This window comes from Lingula anatina, chromosome 3, assembly GCF_051362555.1.
Source record: "Lingula anatina isolate TDL-2025a chromosome 3, LinAna3.0, whole genome shotgun sequence".
In the NCBI taxonomy this organism is placed as follows: domain Eukaryota; kingdom Metazoa; phylum Brachiopoda; class Lingulata; order Lingulida; family Lingulidae; genus Lingula; species Lingula anatina.
The window spans coordinates 27,830,783-27,854,713 of NC_141769.1; the positions used below are offsets into that span (position 1 = coordinate 27,830,783).

At 37.7% G+C, this 23,931-nt stretch overlaps 1 protein-coding gene across 3 annotated transcripts in view; it reads right to left on the reverse strand.

Annotated features, from left to right (window-relative positions):
* The window catches only part of LOC106167903 (E3 ubiquitin-protein ligase HERC2), a 49,896-nt gene that overhangs the window by 13,465 nt on the left and 12,500 nt on the right, over window positions 1–23,931 (reverse strand). For 2 of the 3 annotated variants that reach the window (XM_087007894.1, XM_087007896.1), the window contains 46 exons: window positions 23,649–23,892; window positions 23,232–23,391; window positions 22,708–22,903; window positions 22,118–22,380; window positions 21,713–21,886; window positions 21,241–21,377; window positions 20,709–20,904; window positions 20,128–20,275; window positions 19,742–19,917; window positions 19,262–19,448; window positions 18,773–18,958; window positions 18,210–18,400; window positions 17,660–17,810; window positions 17,092–17,282; window positions 16,529–16,738; window positions 16,026–16,185; window positions 15,379–15,674; window positions 14,894–15,227; window positions 14,527–14,708; window positions 13,889–14,062; window positions 13,297–13,417; window positions 12,555–12,716; window positions 12,102–12,210; window positions 11,670–11,806; window positions 11,163–11,371; window positions 10,721–10,918; window positions 10,048–10,326; window positions 9,639–9,720; window positions 9,187–9,330; window positions 8,771–8,861; window positions 8,281–8,458; window positions 7,691–7,944; window positions 7,184–7,328; window positions 6,556–6,781; window positions 6,116–6,290; window positions 5,634–5,796; window positions 5,243–5,365; window positions 4,518–4,863; window positions 4,063–4,170; window positions 3,468–3,758; window positions 2,884–3,023; window positions 2,326–2,451; window positions 1,729–1,997; window positions 1,217–1,415; window positions 590–804; window positions 17–194 (listed from right to left, as the gene is read on the reverse strand). In XM_087007894.1, the coding sequence (XP_086864020.1) occupies window positions 17–194; window positions 590–804; window positions 1,217–1,415; window positions 1,729–1,997; window positions 2,326–2,451; window positions 2,884–3,023; window positions 3,468–3,758; window positions 4,063–4,170; window positions 4,518–4,863; window positions 5,243–5,365; window positions 5,634–5,796; window positions 6,116–6,290; window positions 6,556–6,781; window positions 7,184–7,328; window positions 7,691–7,944; window positions 8,281–8,458; window positions 8,771–8,861; window positions 9,187–9,330; window positions 9,639–9,720; window positions 10,048–10,326; window positions 10,721–10,918; window positions 11,163–11,371; window positions 11,670–11,806; window positions 12,102–12,210; window positions 12,555–12,716; window positions 13,297–13,417; window positions 13,889–14,062; window positions 14,527–14,708; window positions 14,894–15,227; window positions 15,379–15,674; window positions 16,026–16,185; window positions 16,529–16,738; window positions 17,092–17,282; window positions 17,660–17,810; window positions 18,210–18,400; window positions 18,773–18,958; window positions 19,262–19,448; window positions 19,742–19,917; window positions 20,128–20,275; window positions 20,709–20,904; window positions 21,241–21,377; window positions 21,713–21,886; window positions 22,118–22,380; window positions 22,708–22,903; window positions 23,232–23,391; window positions 23,649–23,892 (8,624 nt within the window). The remainder of the gene's footprint in view (window positions 1–16; window positions 195–589; window positions 805–1,216; window positions 1,416–1,728; window positions 1,998–2,325; window positions 2,452–2,883; window positions 3,024–3,467; window positions 3,759–4,062; window positions 4,171–4,517; window positions 4,864–5,242; window positions 5,366–5,633; window positions 5,797–6,115; window positions 6,291–6,555; window positions 6,782–7,183; window positions 7,329–7,690; window positions 7,945–8,280; window positions 8,459–8,770; window positions 8,862–9,186; window positions 9,331–9,638; window positions 9,721–10,047; window positions 10,327–10,720; window positions 10,919–11,162; window positions 11,372–11,669; window positions 11,807–12,101; window positions 12,211–12,554; window positions 12,717–13,296; window positions 13,418–13,888; window positions 14,063–14,526; window positions 14,709–14,893; window positions 15,228–15,378; window positions 15,675–16,025; window positions 16,186–16,528; window positions 16,739–17,091; window positions 17,283–17,659; window positions 17,811–18,209; window positions 18,401–18,772; window positions 18,959–19,261; window positions 19,449–19,741; window positions 19,918–20,127; window positions 20,276–20,708; window positions 20,905–21,240; window positions 21,378–21,712; window positions 21,887–22,117; window positions 22,381–22,707; window positions 22,904–23,231; window positions 23,392–23,648; window positions 23,893–23,931) is intronic. The other variant, XM_087007895.1, reaches the window with a different exon arrangement.

Sequence of the window (23,931 nt, forward strand, 5' to 3'; positions counted from 1 at the left end):
TTACAAAAGAACTCACCAGTTTGGGTTTGAGTTGGTCTTCACTGTCCCCATGACCAAGTCGTCCATATCTTCCCTTCCCCCATGTGTACAGCTGACCACCTGACGTAATGCATGCAGAGTGTGCGCCACCTGCTGCGATGTCAACCACTTCAGTGCCTCGCAGGCTCTCTATCACACGAGGCCTGTCACATGGACTACAATGAAATTGAACACAATTTTACTTTGACAGGAAGTAAAATGTGAATTATTAATATCAATATCAAATTCTGCCTTTTTCCAGAAATTCTCCTTTAAGTTACATAACTCTTTGGATGTTGCTGCAGAAAAATCATGCTGTGAAAATTAAGAGGATATTCTTGTTTTGATGAAATTAATGTTCCTCTCTCCCATGCTTGATAACTTCATTCGTACCTGAGGTAATTGTCTTGCATCTAAGTTTTGTCTGCATTGTCAAATTTCCACATCCTTTAAACCTCATCCTCAGAACAAATAGCCAAAAAATACCTCACACCATTATACCATATTCCCATGCCCCATCTTTTCCTCCATCATCAATATTTTTCACACCTGATAGGACCTGAGAACTAACCTCTTATTTCCATGCCCAAGTTTCCCATCCTCTCCCTCTCCCCAGGAGTACACCTCTCCCTCAGCAGACAGCGCCAGGCAGTGTTTCCCGCCAGAATTCACGGTCACCTTGGTGATAAAGACGTGCTGTATGGACTCCAGCAGCGTGGGGCTGGCCACAGAGTCTGAACCTCCAATACCCAGCCTTCCTCCTGCCCCATAGCCTGTGGCATAGACCTGAATATTAAGGAATTAAAATGATTAAATTAATCTATCCAAAAAGATTTGTAGATCAGATTATTTTTTTTACAAAAATCATAAAGGCACTGTAAGCTTTCTACTGTGACTGCAGTCGTAATCACATTGACATCTTGGATTCGCAAAGGAATGTTTCAAATACATGACTGTGTGACGTTAGTGTGAAGGTGAAGGTGGCTGCAGCCAGATAGCTTAGTATAGTACTTCTCTACTTTTTGGGGCAATGAAGAGCTGCTGGGGCCAGAGTGTCCGTTTTGTTTTAAATCTGTCCATGCTGACACAAATAGATGACTACATCAACAATGCTTTGCATTGCTAGCTCAATATTTACTGCATACTTAACCATTTTAAATGAAAATGCACAGTGGTGTAACAGTGCCCCATATTTTACCTTCCCATCAGCTGTGACAGCAAACAAGGTCTGCTCTCCCCCCACTACTTGTATAGGCCTTAGCTGGGCCAGGGCCTCACAGCTAGAGGGCAGCTTGACCTTTGCCCCTTCCACACCTCCTAACTGACCCCTGTGATTGTGGCCCCAGCCCCAGATCTGACCACTTCCTCCCCAGGACAGCGTCCAGTCATCAGGGTGTCTGGAAATGGACATTTAATTTTTTTAACAAATTGTGTAATACTTCAGCACACTCTTAACTTCCACCATCTTTAAATACCAATATCTAAATCATATCTGTGACATCTAAATAATACCTGAAATACATTATATAAGAGACTTAATGAAAAATTTAAACATCATGATCTTGGAGATTTTTATCAAGTATTTGCATGGAAATATGATAATAATTAAAATTTTCTTACAGTCACTTTTCTGAGGAGTGTTAACACCACAATTTCGCCCACAAAATTCTAGTACACAAGAATATAAGATACACCATCTCCCCACTGTACCTGTTGAGCCACAGCAACAACTGCTCATCCTGCTCTTGCTTGAATATCACATGGTCCTCATGTCCTCGTATCTTCTCATCGTCTGGCGCTATCTCCATTACCTTTTTGTGCACTTCTTCGCAGAAAGGTTGCGGTAATGCTGTGCGATGCTGTAAAGCCACTGCAACACGTGCTGCCATGCAGTAACGACGGAACCACGACCATTTGTGCATTTCAATGCAACAAGACAGAGTATCTAGGCCAAGGTCACAAGCAAGGGCAACCAGCACCTGAAAAGGTAAGACACAAAATAGAGGTCAGTGAAAAAACTGAATATTATGGAAAATGTAATTCATATAAATTTCATACCCACAGAAGTATTATTCTTTCTAGCTAATAAATATTCAGAAAGATCCAAGTTTTAAATAAAAATTTGTCTATTATAAATAAAACAAATACCTTTGAAATAGACAATGCAAACAAATGTATTCAAATACAATAGGAAACTGAAACGTAACCCATGAGAGATTTAATATAAATTCTTGTAAAAACAAGCAAAAGTTTAATGTAATCTCCACACATAATCAGTGAAAAGATCTCTGGCCACATCAGCATTACCTTGAAGAAGGAACTATGCATGAGATGTTTCCCACTCCTGACAATGGGGTCTTCATACTCATACTGTCTCTGAAGAGCTTCAGGGAGGCCTTTTACCAAGGAGGCCAGAGCCGTTCCACTCAGAGACTGGAGTGAATTGTAAAGTAAATTTTATATGTAAAATGTTAAAGCAGACTGATGCAATGCACACTAATAGTAAGGTATTTCCACTCTAGGGCTTATTAAAACCAGCCATCTTAAAAAAGAACCTCGAATTGACATTTTAAACTAGTCTTTCTGTTTTGTTCAATCCATGACAAATCGGCAGTAGAATTATAAAGTGAACAATGATCTAAAATATTACTCATAACACACCTTTTGTAAAACATATCTACTATTCTTATTTAACTAGACTACTTCTGGTTTTATAAATCCCGACCCCACTCCCAGCCCCACTGCGTCCAATCTAAAAGTCTCAAATCCAATGCTAAGCAATCCATTACGCGATTTCAACATTTTCTCTCTTGCCTAAATAATTCCACCATGAAAAACAGGGTTATAATTCCCAAATATACTCACTGATTGCCTTGGTTCATCCAAACCATCTGAGAAAGGGCTGCAGGGAGCCTGCATCAAGGTACTAACATTGATCATTGGACCAAAATTTGTTGTCATCAGTTCCCTTAGCTTCTGTAAAGCCCACATTCTTTGTCTAGCACCTAAAAGGAGAGAATAAGAAATTATATTTAAACTTGTTACAAAATTTACTGTTGATATGATGGCATCATCTAACTGATTAAATAATGATACATACCAACTTTTAAATAGCAAAACTGTAAAATGAGATGAATTTCAGTATTCGTGAGTGAAACAAAAAGAATTGACAGAAGAGAAGGCAATTACCTGTTCAGACTAAAAAATGGAAAATTTCCATTTCTCTTCAAAAATATTGCACATAGTGATAATAAGATCATCTCTTTTAAAAGGTAATCCCTTATTAAAGTTGATATTTCAGTTATATAACTTTAAATAATCTTGCATCATGCATTTTTCTTGCTATAAATATCTATGCATATTCATCATGACTGTTGGGTCATACACATAATAAACTATATTTCTGTCAATATATATAAACAAAATATATCAATTAAAAGGTACTATACCAAGTGAGCTTAATTGAGCACAAGCTGCCAGGGCTGCGGCCAGTCTGGTCACAATGGTCTTGTCCATAGAGGCCTCCAGCTTAAGGTCCAGCAGGCAAGTGACCAGGTCAATGGAGGGCCTGGACTCCACCGTGCGGTCAGAAAGGCGCTCCAGGGCAGCAGCAGAGGGCATGATGGGATAGACGGTAAAGCGCCATCCCCAGCCATTCACTGAGCCGTCACTGGTGAATTTCCATCTGAGTTCTTCACTGTTGATTCTCAACTCCTGAGACCAGTCAGACCACTCCCGCCCTACAGAATAAATTCAAGAAATAATACATATATTAAGTAAATTAGTTAATAAATAGATTATCAATGTGAGAGAGAGAGAGAGAGAGAGAGAGAGAGAGAGAGAGAGAGAGAGAGAGAGAGAGAGAGAGAGAGAGAGAGAGAGAGAGAGAGAAATCTGAAGTTAACTTTTCAGATACTACCATGACACTGATAGTTGGCATTGAGAGACAGCAAAATACTGGTCAACTAAAACTGCAACTGTTGATTGAAAAACCAATCAAATCTTTTATTATAATAACAAACACTAAACACATCATCCACATACCTGATCTGATAGTGACAGTCCTGCCCGAGGCATCCATGATAGTGAGGGGGTCATGACGTCTCTCTGTAGAACACTGGCGGTCAAATTCCACTCGCAAAGCTTCAGCACCTAAAGATAATATATAGTGTATCATAGACTGTGCAACATTTCATCTAACTGGTTTCCAATAACAATATCAGATATACCTAAAATACAATAATCATTGCTGACAGTCGTAGAAATGTCTCACAACTTAAGAAATGTTTGAAGATACATTCTGATTGAGTTTTTCTAAATACCTTTCCTTCACAGACAAGCATACATTAAGCAGTCAAGAAAATAAATTCTGCATGAACTATCACACACACACACACACACACACACACACACACACACACACACACACACACACACACACACACACACACACACACACACACACACACACACACACACACACACACACACCAAATCACCTGGTATCTTCACATGGCCACTGAGTGAGGTATCATCAGTGTAGGGGTGCGAGCTCTCCTGTACCACAGGCTGGGCAGCATTTCGAACCGACTCTCGATCCGCTGCCACGTCCTCCAATTCTGTCACACACAGTTCTAGCAACATCTCCTGGACTTGTGGGTAAGTCTTCCCCAGAGCCTTCAGCACACCAGACAGCGCCTCCTTGCCGTGAGCACCGGCACGACCAGCTACTGCCAGTTTGAGGAGATCAACCAGCATGCGGGCATCGTTGGCGGTCAGTTTGGCCGTAAAGTCATCAAGGTCAGTGTGGGATGTTGAGTGGTCTGTCTCCTCTGGCTCGGCAACCTGGAGATAGTGGTTGTATGAGATACTGTTGATTACGTTTGTAAAATTACATGATTTAAAGACAGTGTGATGGTAACAACTGCTACATCTCTTTGGATCTAATTTTGATCACTCCCATGCATTTATTTCATCAAGTATTTCTAACTCTTATCAATATAATATATCACACGAACTTGACCCTTTACTAAGATAATACATATAAGTTATTGACCCTTTAATAAGATAATACATATAGGTTAATATATTTTGAAATAGGGACAAAATTTCATTAAAAACTTACATTACAATCAAAATGAAAAACATTTTAAGCAATAAGTAATCGTTACTGTCTGGTAATGTAATAATGTGCTATACAAGACTTAAAAACCACATGACTTACCTCTTCTGTTGAGGTGACTGTCTCGGCCAGTATACTGGTGGTGGGGCTGGCTGCCACTAACGCATGGAATGATGGGAGGTGCTCTGGCCTTATGGGTGCTATTGCTGCCATCTGCTGGATTGTCTGAAAACAAGTGGAGAAGTCTGTTGAAAACAGAGCCAACTCTGCATGATTCGTCTGATAGAAACTACTTCTTTAGTCTAAACAGCATGATTAATTTCAATATCTTTCTATCACCACCTTTGACCTTGTACATTATTATCATTTTTCTTTCACACATTTCACACTTGTTCAATCTACATTTTTACAAGATTAAACAGAAATAATATTGCATATCTTAACAAATATGCTTTCCATATCTACATTCATCCAGCATTCTGTTAATTAATACCTGTAGCTCCTGCTCCCCACTCCCACTGAGACTCCTAGGGCTCTCCACAGGAGTGGCCGACACTGGGGAGATACTGGCTGGGGTGGTCATCTTCCAGTTGTCCAGCCCTGGCACTGCACTGACTGTGTCTGGCTCCTTGGTCAGTGCTCCCACTATAGCACCTCTGAGATAATAATAATATTATTATTGTTATTATAATTGTATTAATAGTAAATAGAATAATTTAAAAATACAACCAAAAATTAATCATTAAATCGGTTCATTTTTCAAAATGATTGATAATAGGGTTACCAATGAACTAAAAAAAAAAAAAAAAATTCAGAGACAGAAGACGTTTATTTTTTGCAATCATAAATGTGTACATCTACGTCATCTTTTCACAGCCAAACTATCAATTTTTTTGTCAATAATGGATTATGGACCTCTGAAAAAGGACAGTGTTTACTGGAAAACCACCCTTTATATAAAGTTATATAACTAACCTTGCATACATAATCTGCAGTGCAGTTAGAATATGTTTGAGGGCTTGCTGTTTGGAATAGCTGCTTTCTTGGGACAGAATGATCTTGGTCAGAGAGGGTCGGACACTGCTCTTTCCAATGGCGTTGTTAGGGGTGGGTGACACAGGGCTTTCCTCGGAACTACTATCTTCAACACCTGTGACATAAAAAATTGATTGAAGAATAAAATGTGCTGAACATTCACAGCAACAGGGCTAAGCTTGGCTTATCTTACCATGTTACTTATTAAAAATAATTTCCAATAAAATAAATTGAGAAGGAAAAGAAACATATTTGTCAAAGGAAAAACTACCACAAAATTTGCAGATGGCGTTTGTGAGATGTGCTGCCTTGTTCCTTTCAACACAGACTCAGAATAAGTTAAACAGAATGCAAAACAATCAACACAGAGTCACACTCACCCACAACAGATGCTCCCAGTGGATCCCTAGGTGTCCCAAACATGACAGGTTCGTGTGAGGAAGGAGCCGACATATCGGTCAGTGTCCAGGCCACACTGTGAGATGACCCACAGGCCACACGGGTGATCTTATACCCCTCCAGTCCATGGACCAGAGCGGGCTTCTTGTTGACTGTTGTGGTGCCATTGCCTTGCTGACCATGGTCATTGTCACCCCAGGCATACACCTGAAATATTGCAGCAATACTTATTTGTTTATCTCTAATTTTCTTTACTGAACGAAATAAAATAATACCCAGGGCTTGACACATCCATTTTCGGTAAATAATTTTTCTATATTTGGAGCTGGTCTTAACCTTTTTGGTATACATTTTTCTTACATCTATTCTGTACAGATTTGAAAATACATCATCTTCATTATCAATCATTACCATTTCAGTTAACTATCACTGCTGCTATCATTTAATATTATAACTATTTTTTATAAGCATGAAATGTCTTTTCTGAAAAAAAAAAGAAAAAAACCAACACACAACCCAAAAATATAAAAAAAAAATTGTAACAATAAGTATCTGGTAATGCATGTTTCATTTATGAATCAATCCAAACCCAAAGAAACCACCACCTACCTGTCCTTGATCCTGCACTGCCAGACAGTGTAAAGCTCCCACTGCCACATGAACTATTTTCTTGCCCTTCAGGCCCTCCACCAGCTGGGGTTTTCTCACATGGGCATCTGTGCCATGACCAAGGCGAAAATAATCCCCCTTACCCCTATGGAGAACAATGCAAATAACTTAGTACAATACTTCCCAAGTTTTAAAAATAAATCACAGAATCTGTCATTTTATTACTAATTTTATTTAAAAAATGATTTCCTTCCTCCAACACAAGAGTGCAAGATGAGCTGATATTAACCAGAAAATAACTTAATAAATATGAAATACAGTTGAAATATCAAATCCATTAACTGCACCAAATGTGACATTAAAAATAATCTACAAAAGCAAACTAAGTTAAATCTATGTTCTATTTCCTTTACCCTGAATTTCAGAGACAGGTAATCTTTAACATCAGCATGCCTGATAATGGTTTGTTTCCAATAATCTCTGAAATTCAGGGCAGTTTCCTCTTACCATGTCCAGACCTCTCCTTCTTTGGTCAAAGCCAGCGAGAACTGTGCCCCACACTCTATCTGTATCACCCCCAGTCCTGTCAGTCTCTCAATGATGCGAGGCACACTGCATCCTTCACTACCTCCGCGGCCAAGTTTCCCGAAATCTCCATCACCCCAAGAGTACACATGACCTTCATCTGTCAGTGCCAGGGTCTGGGCGTCTCTGCTTCCACAGGCGACCTGGACCACCCGCTTCCCAGCCAGACCCTTCACCTAGTAATACAGCAACCCAATTTCAAGTTATTAATCTAAGCACCTAAGACAGGTGGTTGTGTAATTGCAGAGCTTTGCTCAAGGCATCTATTACATTGTTAACTTTTCTTTTCGACTTAAGCTGATGTAAAGAAACCTTGGCCCACCACATAGGGCTTCCATACTAAAATAATAGCCATATTACAGAAATACTACTTTCGAGGATTCAAAAAAGGAAAAATAAAAAAGAATTTCATCAATTTAAAAACATTCAATATTAATTTACCCTTTCACTACTACATAACAGTGTAATTTCATCACTACAGGGCAAAGGCATACTATCAGGGTAGCACCAACCTGTTTAGGTCTTAGCTGTGTTAAGTTGTCCCCGTGTCCCAGGCGTCCATACTCCCCAAGGCCCCACGTGTACAGATCTCCATTAGATGAAATGGCTGCGCTGTGAGAGCTCCCACACGCAATGTCACGCACACGCTTTGATCTTAAGGCTTCAATCAGCTTAGGTTTATCAGAATTGCTGAAATACAATCAATATATACAGGTATGGGCTATCTTACAAGTAAATATATTTCTCAATAAGGTATGTGCATGTCTCCTGACTCATGCAGTTATGCAGACAGACACAGGTCTGTGTATCGAGTACTTGTATACGTATATGAATGCATCTGTGCAAGCATGTGCATATTAAATCTTATATAAAACCCCTTTTATATCTTTTAAATACACATTATATACATTTTTACAATATCTTGAGAAATATTTAGGAAATCATTTATTTTCTTTTTAAATCTTCAATCCTAACAGTGGGCATTTTAAACAGAATACTTACAACCTACTGAAGTGTCCCAGCTTTCCATCATCACCTTCTCCCCATGAAAACACCTTACCATCCACAGTTAAGGCAAGAGCATGCCGACCACCTGATATTAATATTAAACAATCCCTTAAAGTATGGTACACATAACATTTCTTAAAGAATCAAAATATTTTAGGTATCTTAGTATTTTCAATAAATGTATGTTTTACCTCAAAACACACCTGTACAGGAAGATTTTCATCATTAAATTAGTGATTTCTTTATCTTTCTTATTATTTGTTAAATAAAATGAAATAAAAACATTCTAATTTCCTTAAATCAACAGCTTTCCCATGATTTTTCTTTGACAGTTCTCAGAAAGAAATTTTCGATATTGCTTAGCTTTAACTAGAATAAGCTCAGAGAGCAATTTATCCACTCGTCTTTACCTGAATGTACTGCAACCTTTTTGATCACATACTGGCTCAGTGAGACCAGCTGTCTTGGAGTGGAGACATTCCCACTGGTAATACCCAGACCCAGTCTGCCATGTGTGGCTTCCCCACAGGCATACACCTTACCATCCTGAGTTACTGGAATATTATAATACAAGCCACATCAAATACTTTTGCTAAAAAAAACTCTATCAAAATATTATTATCATCTGCACCTTGGTGTCTGGTTATGAGTACAAATTGAGGGGAAAATTGGATTTTTTTTACATTTAATTTGTTATCTAAAAATCATGTTTGGCTATTGATAATTAAATCGTAGAATACATATCACATTGTTTTTCCGTGCAAATTTACAAAGTTTTAGTACAATTTTCCTCATGATCTTAAAATGTTCCATATATTTACTGAACATAATCATAAACAGTCACAGCTAGCACAGGACTTACCACAGAAGAGACTCTTGGATCCCCCTGCTATCTGGATACACTTCAGGGAAGAGTTAAACTCATTTAAAGCTGGCATTTTGATCTGGAAAAAAACATAATGAAACAGATTAAAAACTACAATACATACAAATTTATAACTGTATCTAAAACTGGAACAAAATATTATATGATTTTAATATAGATAATATCTAATACTTAACCTTTTAAACTATTCATCTTAAGTGATTCTTTTGTTATAGGCAAAGGCTTTTAGATATGATATGTTGGGTATAGAAGAATTACAGTAATTGTTGTTATTGTTATTATTATCTGAACTTGCTGAATCTTCTGAACTTGCTGTATCTTCTTCATTATAAAAATTCAGTAAAATAAATAAATAGTACAGAACACAAAACAATTTCCCACTCACTTTAGATCCTTTAGGCCCTCCAAGCTGGTCCTTATCATTCAGCCCCCACACAAATACATGAGTCTGGATCTCCTTGTTACTGGACAGCTTCACCTTCTTGGTCTGCTGCTGGCTTGTCGTCTGCTCCTCCTCCTCTTCATCCGATTCCAGGAAAGGGAAGTTTCCAGCCATGTCATCCTCTTCGGCTCTCATCCTCCCTGAGATGGAGAGACCGTGAATCTTACAGTCGATGCCACTGCTGCGGCACTGCTTAATGGAGAGTTCGATGAATCTGAAATACTGCAATAAAATAGAGAGTTAATTTAGTAAAAGAATCTGTTGGAGTAAAGAATTTACAACTTCCAAGGGATTTCGATATAATGTAATAAAATTAAAAATACCCTTTACAGAAATTTTACAATGAAGAGTGATATTCACATTCCTACCAAAACCATTTCATAAATCATTGGGGAATATATTTTTTTTTGGTATAATTGTTGAATTTGCTGAACATATCTCCTAATTATCTAACTTAAATCAATGACATCAAAGGGAAAAAGAAAATACCATTTTTGCAGCTCAGATGCTAAAGCTGCACAGTCAAAATCCAACAGCACTTAAATATGCTGGAGTTACTTTTTAAAACACTGTCCAGTCTATGGTCATTCTTAATTGACCACCAGCCCTGACCTACCTCTGCCATGTCCTGCAGCAGGACAACAGTAGTGTCCAGTTGTCCCACATGTATTGTCCTTATCTCTTTCATGGAGTGGACAGTGTCCCCAGCACTGACTACCACCAGACTGGGCATGTAGCTGGAGTCTGAGGGCTCAACTCGCATGGTCAGCTTGGTGATAATCAGGTCTGGCTGCATCTCTAGCTTGATCCAGTGCTGAAAATGTCAAAAACAAATAAAATTGCAGCTCTGTTAAGAAAATACCTATAAGTGAATGCTATAAGGAGGATTCAAAATCCTTTTTTAACCAGTGTTTGGTTTTTGATTTTTTTAAATAATTCAGTATTTTTTTCCCCAAATTTTCCAAATTTTTGTATTTAATCTCTCTCATTGGGCTTAAAAGCATCAGCTTAATAAATTTGTTTAATTCTTAGCAGTGGCCTCCTTTTCCTTCCTATACCTTGCCCTGTGAGCCCGAACTTTGCCAGCAGCCTCCAGAGCCATCTATCAGTCTGTGTGCCTGGTTCTCTCTTGATGATACTGTCAGGTACTTGACACACCTGTGCCAGTCATCGATGTATGAGTCGGATGTGCCGCCCCCACTGATGTTAGAGTCGTTAAACCTACTGCGATAACGGCTGGGTTTGCCAGCATAGATTGCAGGGCCACCTATGGACATATATCAAAATATAAACTTATAGTGTTAAAAACAATCTTTTTATAGGTTTTGTTTTTTATCAATACAGACTTCTCTTTTGTAGGGACTTCAAACTCCTTTTACAAGTTTCAACAGAAACACTGCACTTAAATGACATATTGAATATTCTACTCCGATTTGCTGACATATATAACTCAAAAGACTTACCCATATTTACCCAAGTAAAGGACATGGTATTTTTTCTTTCTTGCCTAGTCTGGATGTTTATACTCAAATTACAATTACAACCTATTATTTTTTGTTTCATACCTGGGTCTGCAATCCTGTTGAAGGCATGCCTGTGACTGCGTTTACTTCTGAAACAATTCTCACAGAAATCGAAGTCATAGCATGTTTTACACTTGTACCTAGGCCCCATGATGGGAAACTGACCACATCCATCACATCTGCAATGATAAAAATAAATAAATAAATAAATAAATAAATAAATAAATAAATAAAAATGTTATATCATATTATTTCAATCCATATTTTTATTTTGCCACAACTAAACATTTGATTTATAAACAGGGAGTAGCAGTAATAATTTTTCTACATGTGTTACTTTCAAAATTAAATATTTTCTTTAACCTTGAAGATAAAACCCATTGAACAGTTTACTTTAAAAGTGGCACTTTCAAGCCAGATCCAGGGTTCAACGAGTATATATGCTCTTGGTAAAATAAATAATACAGGACTCACGTGACACCAGGATGTGCACTTGGCACCAGTTCCATCTCCGCCATAAGTCCTGTCCAGTGACTTTGCTGTGGAAAATCCACCGTGACATCTTTACCACTGGCACTAATAGCTGAAGAAGTTTTTTATATAAAATTATGTCATTGTATAAATATATATATCTAAATCAAACCAAAATTTAATATCAAAACACCACCATAGTCATAGTGGGAGTCAAAAATGGATTCAAGAAAATTTGATGTATCTGTCATATCAAACTACTATGGAAGATTCTCTGTGACAACTTCTATAATACTGAACCTTTCCAGAAACTTAAGTCAATATATCTATAATATCAAGCTACTATGGCAGATTTTTAGTCACCCTACCTGTGACAACTCCTATACATCCAAGAAATTTCGTCAATATTATATCTGTAATACCCAAATGCTATGACTGAGTCCCCATAACCCCTACCTGTGACAACTCCTATACTGTTATGTGTGACAGAACCCCATCTATACTTTGGAGTTGTCACGCTTCTCTTGACCCGAACTCTGTCCCCAACCTTGATGTTCTGTTGTTGTGTGGCTGTGGGCAGTGCTACTGCTGTTGATGACCCTGTTGTCACTGCTGGTACTGAAAAAAACAACACCCAATTTATGGAATAAATATCAGGAATAATCAGAACATGCTCATTTTGGGACTTGAACAACGTTGTAGGCCAAGAGTGAGCGAAGTCAGAGAGTTTGAAGTGATATGGCAAGATTGCTTTCCAGTCATTTCCAGAAATATGTTTCTGTTCTAACAAAACAGAGGCTGGATACAACAGTATTAGTTTATATTGTCTATACAAATGGTTAGATTCAGCGTTGCTAATTGAGATGTAGTGTAATAGCATTAAAACTGCTGAGCAAAATGTTAGAGTCTCTTGGCCCACACAAAAAAGAACTTATCAACCAGTTAATCTCAGAGAACATTATATTTTATGTAGCTAAATCACATAATTGTTTTGCACAATCCAAAATCATTCCTACAAATTTCCATATATCAAAGTTTGCCATAAGCTGAGATGAAATAAACCAAATATAATATACCAATTTGTTTAACAAATTGTCTTTTCAAAAGTAAATACAATTTATCGATCTTCACTGAACAGCAAATATCAGTACTAAAAATAAATTCCTGCCAAAAAAAGTGGTCCCCAAAGATGACTTACTCTGTTGTCCAGGAGGTATGAATCCCAGCAGTTCTACATGGATGTACCTGACCCAGTAAAGACCTCCCTTCCTGGGCCATTCTGCCTGGATGTTCAGGTCATGAAGACCATCGCTGTCAAGCTGGAAAGGTAATAAATTCGATTATGTTAATTTATCCATCTGTATCAGCGTCTGAACAATTTTCTCAATGACCATGTACACCCCCCCCCCAAAAAAAAAATTATAAATAAAGGAACAGTGTAAACAGACTGATGAAATATCAGCATGCTCTTTTTCTTTTAACTCTTATGTAAACAAACAGTAGCACTACAACAGTAGAATAAACAGCCAACAACTTGAATGTTCTCATGTAACATTATAAGCTGAATAAATTATCATTATTATAATTATTATATCCATATAAATAATTAAAGATACATTATGGCAATAGCAGGTCTAGCTCCATGCCTAATTTCAAATAAGCTTATTAATGTAAACCTTAAATCAAATAAGGACAATTCATACTTGTCATCTAGGACTAAAGTATTCAACATGCTTCAAGTAATTTCCTTTACTACCTACAGACAAAGTTCTGCTGAACTTCATACTTGCCTTCATAACTTTCCCAATATCGCCTTCATGCACTTCTTCGTATGTCCTGCAGCACCTGACCATCATGCCCACTTGGATGTGGTCACTGAGATAGATGGCGTACTCGTCATTGTTAGCGAACTCTGATCTGCGTTTGTACGGCGTGGCAGGCAATGGAGGTTCTATGGCAACTGCCTGAAAGTAATGAGTTATAAACAGGACATAAGGATTGCTATTTACACGTTCATTACTTGTCTATGTCTAAATTTCTCTGATTTAAATATATGAGATATTAGGTTCCAAATATATTCCTACATATATTTGGAATCTCATGTCTTATCAAAAGTATCAAATAAATTGCTACATATTTTCACAATATAATATATTCTGTTTCTCCACATTCTTTGATTTAAAGAAGTTATTCATGGTGTTCACTGAAATGTCGAGAAACAAAATTTCAAAATCCTAAAATTTGATAATCCTTTTAACAGCAAATTTTTGTTTTGATTTTGAATTACAGATATGTAGATAATAATTTGCTCACAAGTTCAAAGTTCAAGAAACTACGATGTTCAATAATGCCTTAGCTCCCCTGGCAATAGTTCTGTTACTAACACAGAAATCTAATCAATCAAACTATCCGTCTTATCTATCCCTACCTCAGCATATCCACCATCCAGGTCCTCCAGCTCATCAGACATAGACTCAGAATCAGAACACAGATCTACAGAGGAGTCGGAGTCACTGGAGGAGGAGGGGGGCTGGACATCATGGTGTTCTAGTAACCAGCCCACCAAGGTCTCTGCACTGGGGGTGTCTGCTCCTGGGGCACAGGCCCCTTCTGGATATCGTAGAGAAATAACATGTTTTTCAGTTATATGACACACTTTAGATATTAGTTCTTAACTACTTTACTAGAGCATTGAAAATCAATTTAAACTCATTGAAGAATTCAACATCATAGGAAAGAGCAATTGTACATTTTTTTCTCTATTTCTTAATATCATTAGATGCCAAGATACAAACCTAGAGCTTTCAATGCCATCTCCACCCTTTTCCTAACGAACCCCATCTCCATCAACTGAGCCACAACGGGCACAGGTGGAGGACTAGGTGGCTTTATACGCTTAGGTTTCTGCAACCTAGCAACAATCTGAGATTCCTGGGGCTTTTGAGTAAACTTTGGCGCCTGTGGAGCAGGCTCGTTGTTTGCTTTGGTGTTGCTGTCAAGAACCGAGGCAGGTGCAGCAGCACCAAGATCGCTGAGGTGTGAACTGGCCATAAGGGAGTCTTGGCTCTGACTGCTGTATGGATTGTTGGCCTGAGCTGTCAGGTGTTGACAAACTGCCAAGGCTGCAGCCTGGAATAGAAAACCAATGAACTTATGACAACCACGCTATAATATTATCATTGTTATATTACACCAGAATACATTTTCATTTCCAGAAAAATCTAAATGAAGAATAAAACAATGCAAGATTATAGAGTTTAGATGGATGAACAAAACCAACTTCTAATTCCTGTCTTGAAAAGACAGCCTTGACTTGTGAGGGTTGGGTGGCTGCCAACATTAGCTGCTGCATCAGAAACTTGGGACCAGACTCAATCTCTGGACTAGTGTCCTCTTGGCCACCGGTATCAGTGCTGCCATCTACATCTGAAGTGGCTTGAACAGATACACTGTCTACAGGAATGGGTTGGAGAAGGATCTTGCGTAGGTTTTCTTGCTTGCTGAAAAGAGCTATTGCAGCTTTCAGAAGTCCAAGTTTCAGCTGTTGAATTTGAAGGAGTTTCAGCTGCACCATGTCTGTAAAAGATAGGTAAAGTTAAAACTATTGAAACTAAAAGTAATGAAACTAGCAAAATAATCAAAAAAGACATACAAAGTTACATTTAAAAATTTCTTCAAAAACTTCTTTAAATCATAAGATCTTATGTTTTATTAAATTTTCATGACTCCATAATAACATGTTTGCTGTTTACCTATAAATTCCTCCAATCATATTAAAAAAATCTATAAGTTTCTCATCCAGCAAATTGTTTTCAAATAAAATTATATTCAACATTTAAAATTAAAGTAAAGGGATGGTGAGCAGATCTGTGCGGAAAATGTTGAAAGTGAAGTAGCTTTAGGTGATGGAGGTCAACCAAAACTGACCAGAAGCAGTTGTCCCCTCTGCTGGCCCAGTTGATGCCTGCAAACTGGTCATGTGGTCCTTTTCCCTAGTGGTGGACATTATGGTGACCAGTTTGGTCCAAATCTGTAACAGACTGTCTGTGAGGGGCAACTGGTCAACCAGAAAACGACTGGACTTTATCTGAAATAAAAAGTTGTTCAAATGTATCAGATGTCTTGAGCAAATAGATAAGGCAAGTTACTTGTAAACATTCACTTTATAAGTTGTTTACTTGAAAATTACCTTAAATGTTAATACTTTAATCTGTATGTTTATTCTTTTTTCTTTGTTTTTTAAGAGTTTAGGAAGATATTCATTAGGAACAACAGATAAGAAAATTACAGTTACTGCATTGCAACATTTTCTTTCTCTATGCCAAATGTCATACACACCACAAAAGATTCTTTTTATCTATTCTTTTCCAACAGCATTATAATGGATCAGAATTGAAATTTCACAAAACATCCCAGAAAATTTCACTCACTGGTTTAATCTCGGAAAGTTTAAACGTCCTGATCTCCTTGTTCTCATGAAACTGTAAAGTCACCTTCCCTCTGACATGTATTCTAGACACAGTAGCTAAACCACATTCTTCATATGTGGCCAGTCCTCCAAGACGCACACGGTCATCCACCCCGCCTATCACTGCCAAAACGGCCAAGATGGACTTGTACGCACTACTGGCTGTGGTGTCCTGTGAACAAAAATAGACAAGGATTTGAAGGGTTAACAATCATATTCCTTCCCTCAGTCCAAATATTTAAAATGCACTTAATATCAAAATAGGTTACTTGTTAATCTTATGTTTTAATTAACTCTCTAATCATCATTCAGTCTTATTTTCAATTTTTGTCATCTTTTTGAAATACGTACACCGAACTACACAAGTCAAGAAAATTCCAATGGTATTTCTAACCAAGAATCTAGTTATGCAAAAACTGCTTAACTTTACAATTGCATTTACAATGAAACGTGTACTAAGTACTTATAAATCTGAAAAAGAAAAACGAGCATATATTAAGGGAATGGTTCCAAGTTTCCCCTCACCTGTTTCCCAGTGAGCAGTTCAGCAACAGCGCCTAACTGGTCGCATAAAAACTTATTGATATGAGGGTTCCAGGCATCATGGCCGTGCAGGCAGCGTAGAAGACTCACCACCTCCTCGGCTATTGTACTGGAGTAGGAGGCAGTCAGGGAAACAGGGGCCTTGATCTTTTTACTGGCCTTGGAATAAGAATCTGTGAGAGGAATAATGAAAAGAGAAGAAAAACACATGAAAAAAGATTAAAGTTTAGAAGAGAAAAAACGAATGCTTCCAGGGGAATATGTGGATGGACAATTTCAATGGAACTAAAAAATCTACAATCGTCCCAAAAAAGGAAGCACAGTATTTTCTGAGAAATGATGCAAAATTTTATCAATAAATCTGAATCAAACCAGGGCAGTTGACACAAACTCTAACCTGAGAATCAAAAGTAAGTCTTCAATATCTCCACTACTTCTGAGGTATGACTGTTCAAATGCCTGATATTTTAACTTGGAATTTCCTATTAAAATAACATTTTCTTAGTATACCAAATATCTAATATTTTTCTTAAAATAATCTGGTGCTTACCCTGTGTAGTGAGTGTTGGATCTGAATCACAGGTCATCAAAACATGTCCCAAAAGACTGAACAGTCTGCTGATAACTTCTGTCATCTTAGACCTGTCCACTCCACTGTCCCAGGCTGGCAGCACTCTTCTCAGCAAACGTAGTGTTAAAATCTGGAATTTTAGCACATTATATGTGTATTGTTTGCATTTCCACACATGGTGTGCCACATGACAACACTTGAAAAAAGTGTTGCTGTTTATGCATATTAAGGCTTACATCTTAGCAATATGACATAATACCAAAATCACAACAAAGGCACATAGTTAATCAGATAAACCACAATGATTGTTTTAATATTTTGTACTTTACCCAAAGTTAAACACCTAATTAAATACTTCTTCAAGAAGAGTTTATACCATTTCTTTAAATGTATTTCTAGACGTGTAATGTCTGTCAAGAAATTTGTAGTCAACAAATATTATCTCAACTGGAAACCTAAACATCTTCCTAAAGAATAAAATCATGGAAGCTTGTCAGGCATCTATTAGTCATAATAGGACATGCCATACCTGTCTAGGCAAATTCCTTGGCTCAGAGGGGTCCTGGTCCTCAGTGAGTATTCTAATCAGGAGTTGGATCCAGGGGTGTGTGCTGAGGGCCTTACACAGACTGGGACTGTGAGCCAGACTGGAGATAAAGCCCAGGCTGCCCCAGCTGTAGTACTGCTCCCTGGCAATTAGTATCTGGGTGGAGTTGGTGTCTGGAATTTAGATAACAAGATATTAGAATTTATGTGACTTTAAATGAATCATATGTTGATCATTGAAATCTGGAGATATTTGAAAATTTTTTTTTTTTAAAATTTTTTTAAATTTCCAACATTTCATAAACTTAAACAGATGTCAATCAAAATTTTAAGTAATAATATCAATAAATCATTTAAATTAGGGAAAAATGATGTGGGACTGATATCTTGTTGAAGACAGAGCCAGTTTTTAATCCATTTTCAAAACCTTTAAATGTAATATCTTAAACCTGGCATAGATCTTCAACTTCCATAACAGTGATTTTCCAAAAGATATAAACTGATCTGACAGTAAATATAATATAACATCATCAATCCACAGCTTACTGAGCCCACTGTTACACCCGGCCTCCACAATATTTCTGACCAGTCCACACAGTGTACAGATGGCCTCCTCCTGGACCTGTTCAGCATGGACGCTGGTCATAATGGCTACACTCTTCAGGAGCTGTGTGGTCACACAGCGCAGCAGGGCAGTGGGATGTTTACGCTCTCTTCTCTCATTATCTGCTACTGTATTATGTAATAAATGAAAACATAAAATTGCATAAATAAAGATATAAAATTTGGTATTAATATAAAGGTATGTTTTAATCTATGCTGAAAGCCAACTAGCTTACTATATGAATGTTTCTTTTAATAATATTTCAATTAACAATTCTGTCATTGTTGGGAAAACACTTAGGAAGTTTAAATTACTAGCTGGACATGAACAGTTCCCAGTGAAAAACTAGGCAAGGTTACCAAAAATATAAACACCATTAACAGAAATCCTGAAAAAATTTTGTAAGAGGTCCTGAAGTAAACAAAACCTACCAACATCATCATCTTCTTCCTCATCCTCTTCAGTGGACATCTGTGGAGGCTCAGCCAGCTTCAGATCATACTTCCCTTCCTTCCCCATTCTGTAGGAATTAGTACTGCCAGTGTCCCACTGGACTCTGATCCAGCCATCTTCTCCAAGCTCTCCTATCACACGACCAAGACTGGGAGGGGGCCCATCCTGGCAAGAGAAAAATACACCATAGATGTCACCAGAAGTTTTTTCAAGATGACCTGCTCCATGGTTACGAGTAGCTTAGAATGAATACATTCTGTCTGTTTCAAAGTAATCTTACATCTCATCCAACATTTCTGCACTTTGACAAATTAGATTTTTAGTATATACCAAAATCAACCACATATACACTTGAAGTATTAAATAAAGTGTGTTAATAAATCTGTGTTTAGCCCCCCCCCCCCATAAAAAAATGTCAGCAGCATTCAAGGGAGCAACATTCAAGATAAGCTGGTTACCTGGTCTCCCCACTTCCAATCCACTCCTCGCATCACCCTGGTGCCCACTTTCATCATGGCTGCCAGCTCTGGTCCAGACAGAGGCACTGGCTGGGTACGTTTCTGTTTCTGGGACTCCTCCAGCACAGCACAGAGAGAGTTACAGCTCTGCTGGGGTATGGTCTCCAGATCTGGGCCTGAGGGGAATACAGAATCGGTTGTGATTTTAAGAAGGTGTTCCAAGTTAAAGTTTGCATGGTTGAAAATTTCTGCATTGTTACTAGTTGATACTGTTATAAGGTCAAAATGGGACTCACATTTGCAAATAAAGAAAGAAAGAATTTTAATAATAATATTATGAATTTATACAACAAACATAAATACTTCAGTTGAAATCTCGTCATCACCTGCCAGTCTAAGTAAGCTCTGTGTCAGAGCCAGGAGACCAGAGTTGATAAGCATGCTGATGCCATTAGCCTGATGCTCTGTGAGAAGTAAGCTGAGAGTTGCCAACAGAAACCTGGCCACTGGCAGCACACCAAGACTAATATCCTCCTGGGAAGCAAAATATCATGATTTGTTATTATTTATTTATTTTTGAATATCAAGGAAATGAACCCACAGTACTGAAGGGATGCCACACATGCTTACACCCAAATAGCAAAACCCAAGCTTTCAAGCACATCCTTCTCAAAGTTTTCATCTACTGGCTTTTTTAAAAATTTTTTTCTTACTATAAACAACATTTACAAGTGGAAAGTAGTTTGTTCATGCAGTTTATAACACCAATTTTCAAGCGACTTTTACTGAGATTTTTATATTTTGCTACAAAGAGTGATGCGCACATTGAATTAAAAGTTTATGTGATAATTATACACAAAAAAATTTTAAAAATTGACAAAACCTAACAAGATCAAATACAGACAAGATACAGATGCGAAGTGAAAAAGAAAACACATCTAGGAAACAACAAATAGCCGCAACGTACCACACAAACCTTGCTATTATCCTGGGTATGAGAGGCGGGCAGGCTATGGGCCTTGAAGAACATATCAGCCTCTATGATACAACTCCTCAAGGTCTTCACCACCCACTTGTTCAGCTCTGAGAACATCATTTCCAAGAGGATTCTATCACAGGGCGGGATCAGGTTCACGTTGGAGAGGCAGTTGATGCTGCTGTCACTATGTGAGAAAAAAGTGAAAAATTACAGAGACACATTAATTTCATCCATGTGCTACTTAATGAGGTTAACCTGTTGACATTCACAAACAACCACAAACAATACCTTTAAAATACATTCTCCAAAGATGTGAAAAAGAAAGGACTGTAACAGCTGTATAAGACATTAAGATATGGCTTCCATCTATACATATAACTAAATATTAATACTCTCGCTCAGATAAAAAGTAAAAAGAAATAAATAAATAATAACACATACAACAACAATAATAATAACAATAAAGCAAATAAACATATTTAGATATATCTTTTCAAAAGTAACAATAGAAAACCAGTACCTGCACTTCCGCTCAGCTGCAATGCTGCCATGCCAGCCACACAGTATGTTATACTTGACTGAAGGGATCAGGAAGTCCTTGTGGACCAAGGTCAGCATGTTCTGGATGCCAGTCAGTCTGGACTCTGCTCTCTCAACCTACAAGAAAACATAAAGACTCACAGTGTAACTTGCTACGAGGCATGTGAAAATTCAGTCCAAAATTCAGAAATGAAGAACTGCATCTCAACTGTGTAAAAAGGTGCCATTTGAGAAAAAAGGAAAAAAAAAGGAAAAAAATTCAAGATCCTTATTTTCTCTACAATTTGGATTCATATATATGAGCATTGAATGAAAAACTGTAACAGTTCAATTTTTATTTATTCATTTATTTATTTATTTATTTTTTGTACCATAACATTCTTACATGCTTATAAAATGTGCTTATAAAATATTTTTTGTTTTAAAGAGAGTTTGGGGTGATTAGAAGTTACCTGATGGTGCAGTGATGTCCTCAGCATCTCAATATCAATGGGGTCCTCATAGAGGACAAACTCTACAATCCTGGTCATAAGGGTAGGGTGGACAATACTGCCGGTCAGCCTCTGCTTCAGCCACATACGTTCTCTGTGACTGGACACAGCATAGTACACCAAGTCCCAGAGTTCCTGGTGGATAAGTATCAAAAGATTCAATTTGAATATATTAAATTATAAACGCATTACTGAACTTGATCACTGGGCATTCATGGGGTCATATTCAAACATGTAAAGATCCTTTAATGATTTGACAAAAATATTAAATCTATTCCTACTGAATATTGCAGTACAGCTAAATACTACTTTCTCAGAACAAATCAATATAATATCAAATCAAACGCGTAACCACATATATCTTACATTCACTCTTCTCTTCCTGGGTGTATCTTTTGATTCCATCACCTGACCTATGGGCTCTTCAATCTTGACCTCATGAACTTTGACCCCCTGACATTTGACACTTGAAGGTTGACCTTTACTCGAGTTGACCTCCCACATGTCCTTGACCTCCAGTTTCAGGTCCTCCTCTTTGATGACCAGCGTGACATCCTCTGGTTGAATTGGACTGGAGTTGTCCGCACTTCCCGATGCCTGAGGCTGTGGGGGAGAGGGCGGACTGGCCACTAATTTGAAAAATACAAATAAATTAAAATGAACATGAACTTGAAAATGTACACACAACTAAATATTGCTTCAGTTGTATCCATGATCTTTACGAGTTCAAACATTTGATTTCTTATTTTGTCCATGATAACAACTTTACTTGCCTCAACTTTTCTGCAATACTGCTTTTAAAGCAATGTATGAAATTTTGCTAATAAAACTATGTTTGAAAAGAAAACGACAATGAAGAAAAAAATCCATATTAAAAAAATGTGAAATGATTTCTCTCCTAACACTCTATTAAATGAGAAAAGTTATATGAACTTCAACTGTTACAGAAGTCTTACATTTCACTTTCCTCTTTTCTGCAATCATTCTCTTGGTCACCTCCACCCAACGTGGTTTACTTTTCAGCATCTTGGATTTCTCCATAGTGTGAACCTCGTTCCCCATGGCAGGACGCAGCTCATTGAACAGGAACATGCAGCGCTCGATCACGGGCGCACACACCTCCTTGTATGAACGACTGAGATCTTGATGAATCTGAAACAAGAAGAGTCAGAATCACATTATCACTCCACCTAAAGGTGTTTCAAATGAGTATTAGCCTCAAAATGACAATGAATAAATCATAAATCTTTAGTTTTTTTTTACCACATGATCATAGGGTGAATATTTTCTAAAATACTGATTATTACATCTATATATAGCTTTCCACATTTTTCTCAAAATTTACAAAACAAAAAAATTGGAGTAATATATTAAAAGTTCTGAGACTTTAAATTGATAAAACAATAAGGGGTCACTCTATCAAGCTTTAACCAAGCTTTATTTGACAGTGCATCTACCACATAAAGTCATGTATACCCACCTTGATAAGAGATCTTTTGACTTGAAACACAGTTTTGCAGACCTCTGCTATAGACCTTGGGAGTCCAAACTTGTTCCCAGACTCACTCAGCCCATGTTCTACCAGCCCCAGGGCCACATGCCCCAGGTCGTGATGCTTTAACAGCACTGCCATCAAACGTCTTAAAGAACAAAATGTACAAATCAAAAGTGGGATTAATAGGAATGAGACTACCGTTTAGTTAAAAAGTTGGAAAATAAGGTGTGGGGTCCAGGTGCCTCCTAGGCCAATAATGCTTTTGGCTCCAGGCCCGACACCTGATGATGATGAATACACAAAATAAATTGAACATGGGACCAAACCATTTAATAAAAATATCTTGAACAAAAAAAGGGGGCATTTTAAGACAATACAAATAACATACAAATCATATCTTACCTGGCGACTTCTTCCACAGGATGATCATTAGGAAACTCAATGGGCATGACAAGATGGTGGTGCTTGGCATAGCGGCTGACGTAGCCCATGAAGGACTGGACAGTGTGCTCCTGCAGACCCCCATCGGCCAAGGACTGCAGAAAGGGCTTCGATGCATCAGCCAGGGAATCCTGGTGCTCTAATAGCTGCTGTTTTTCATTGAGGGATGCATGGAGTTGTTTCTGTTCTGATGTTGGGGTATGGCCTTAAACAGAAAATTTGAGTTTGGGCTCTAATACAACTC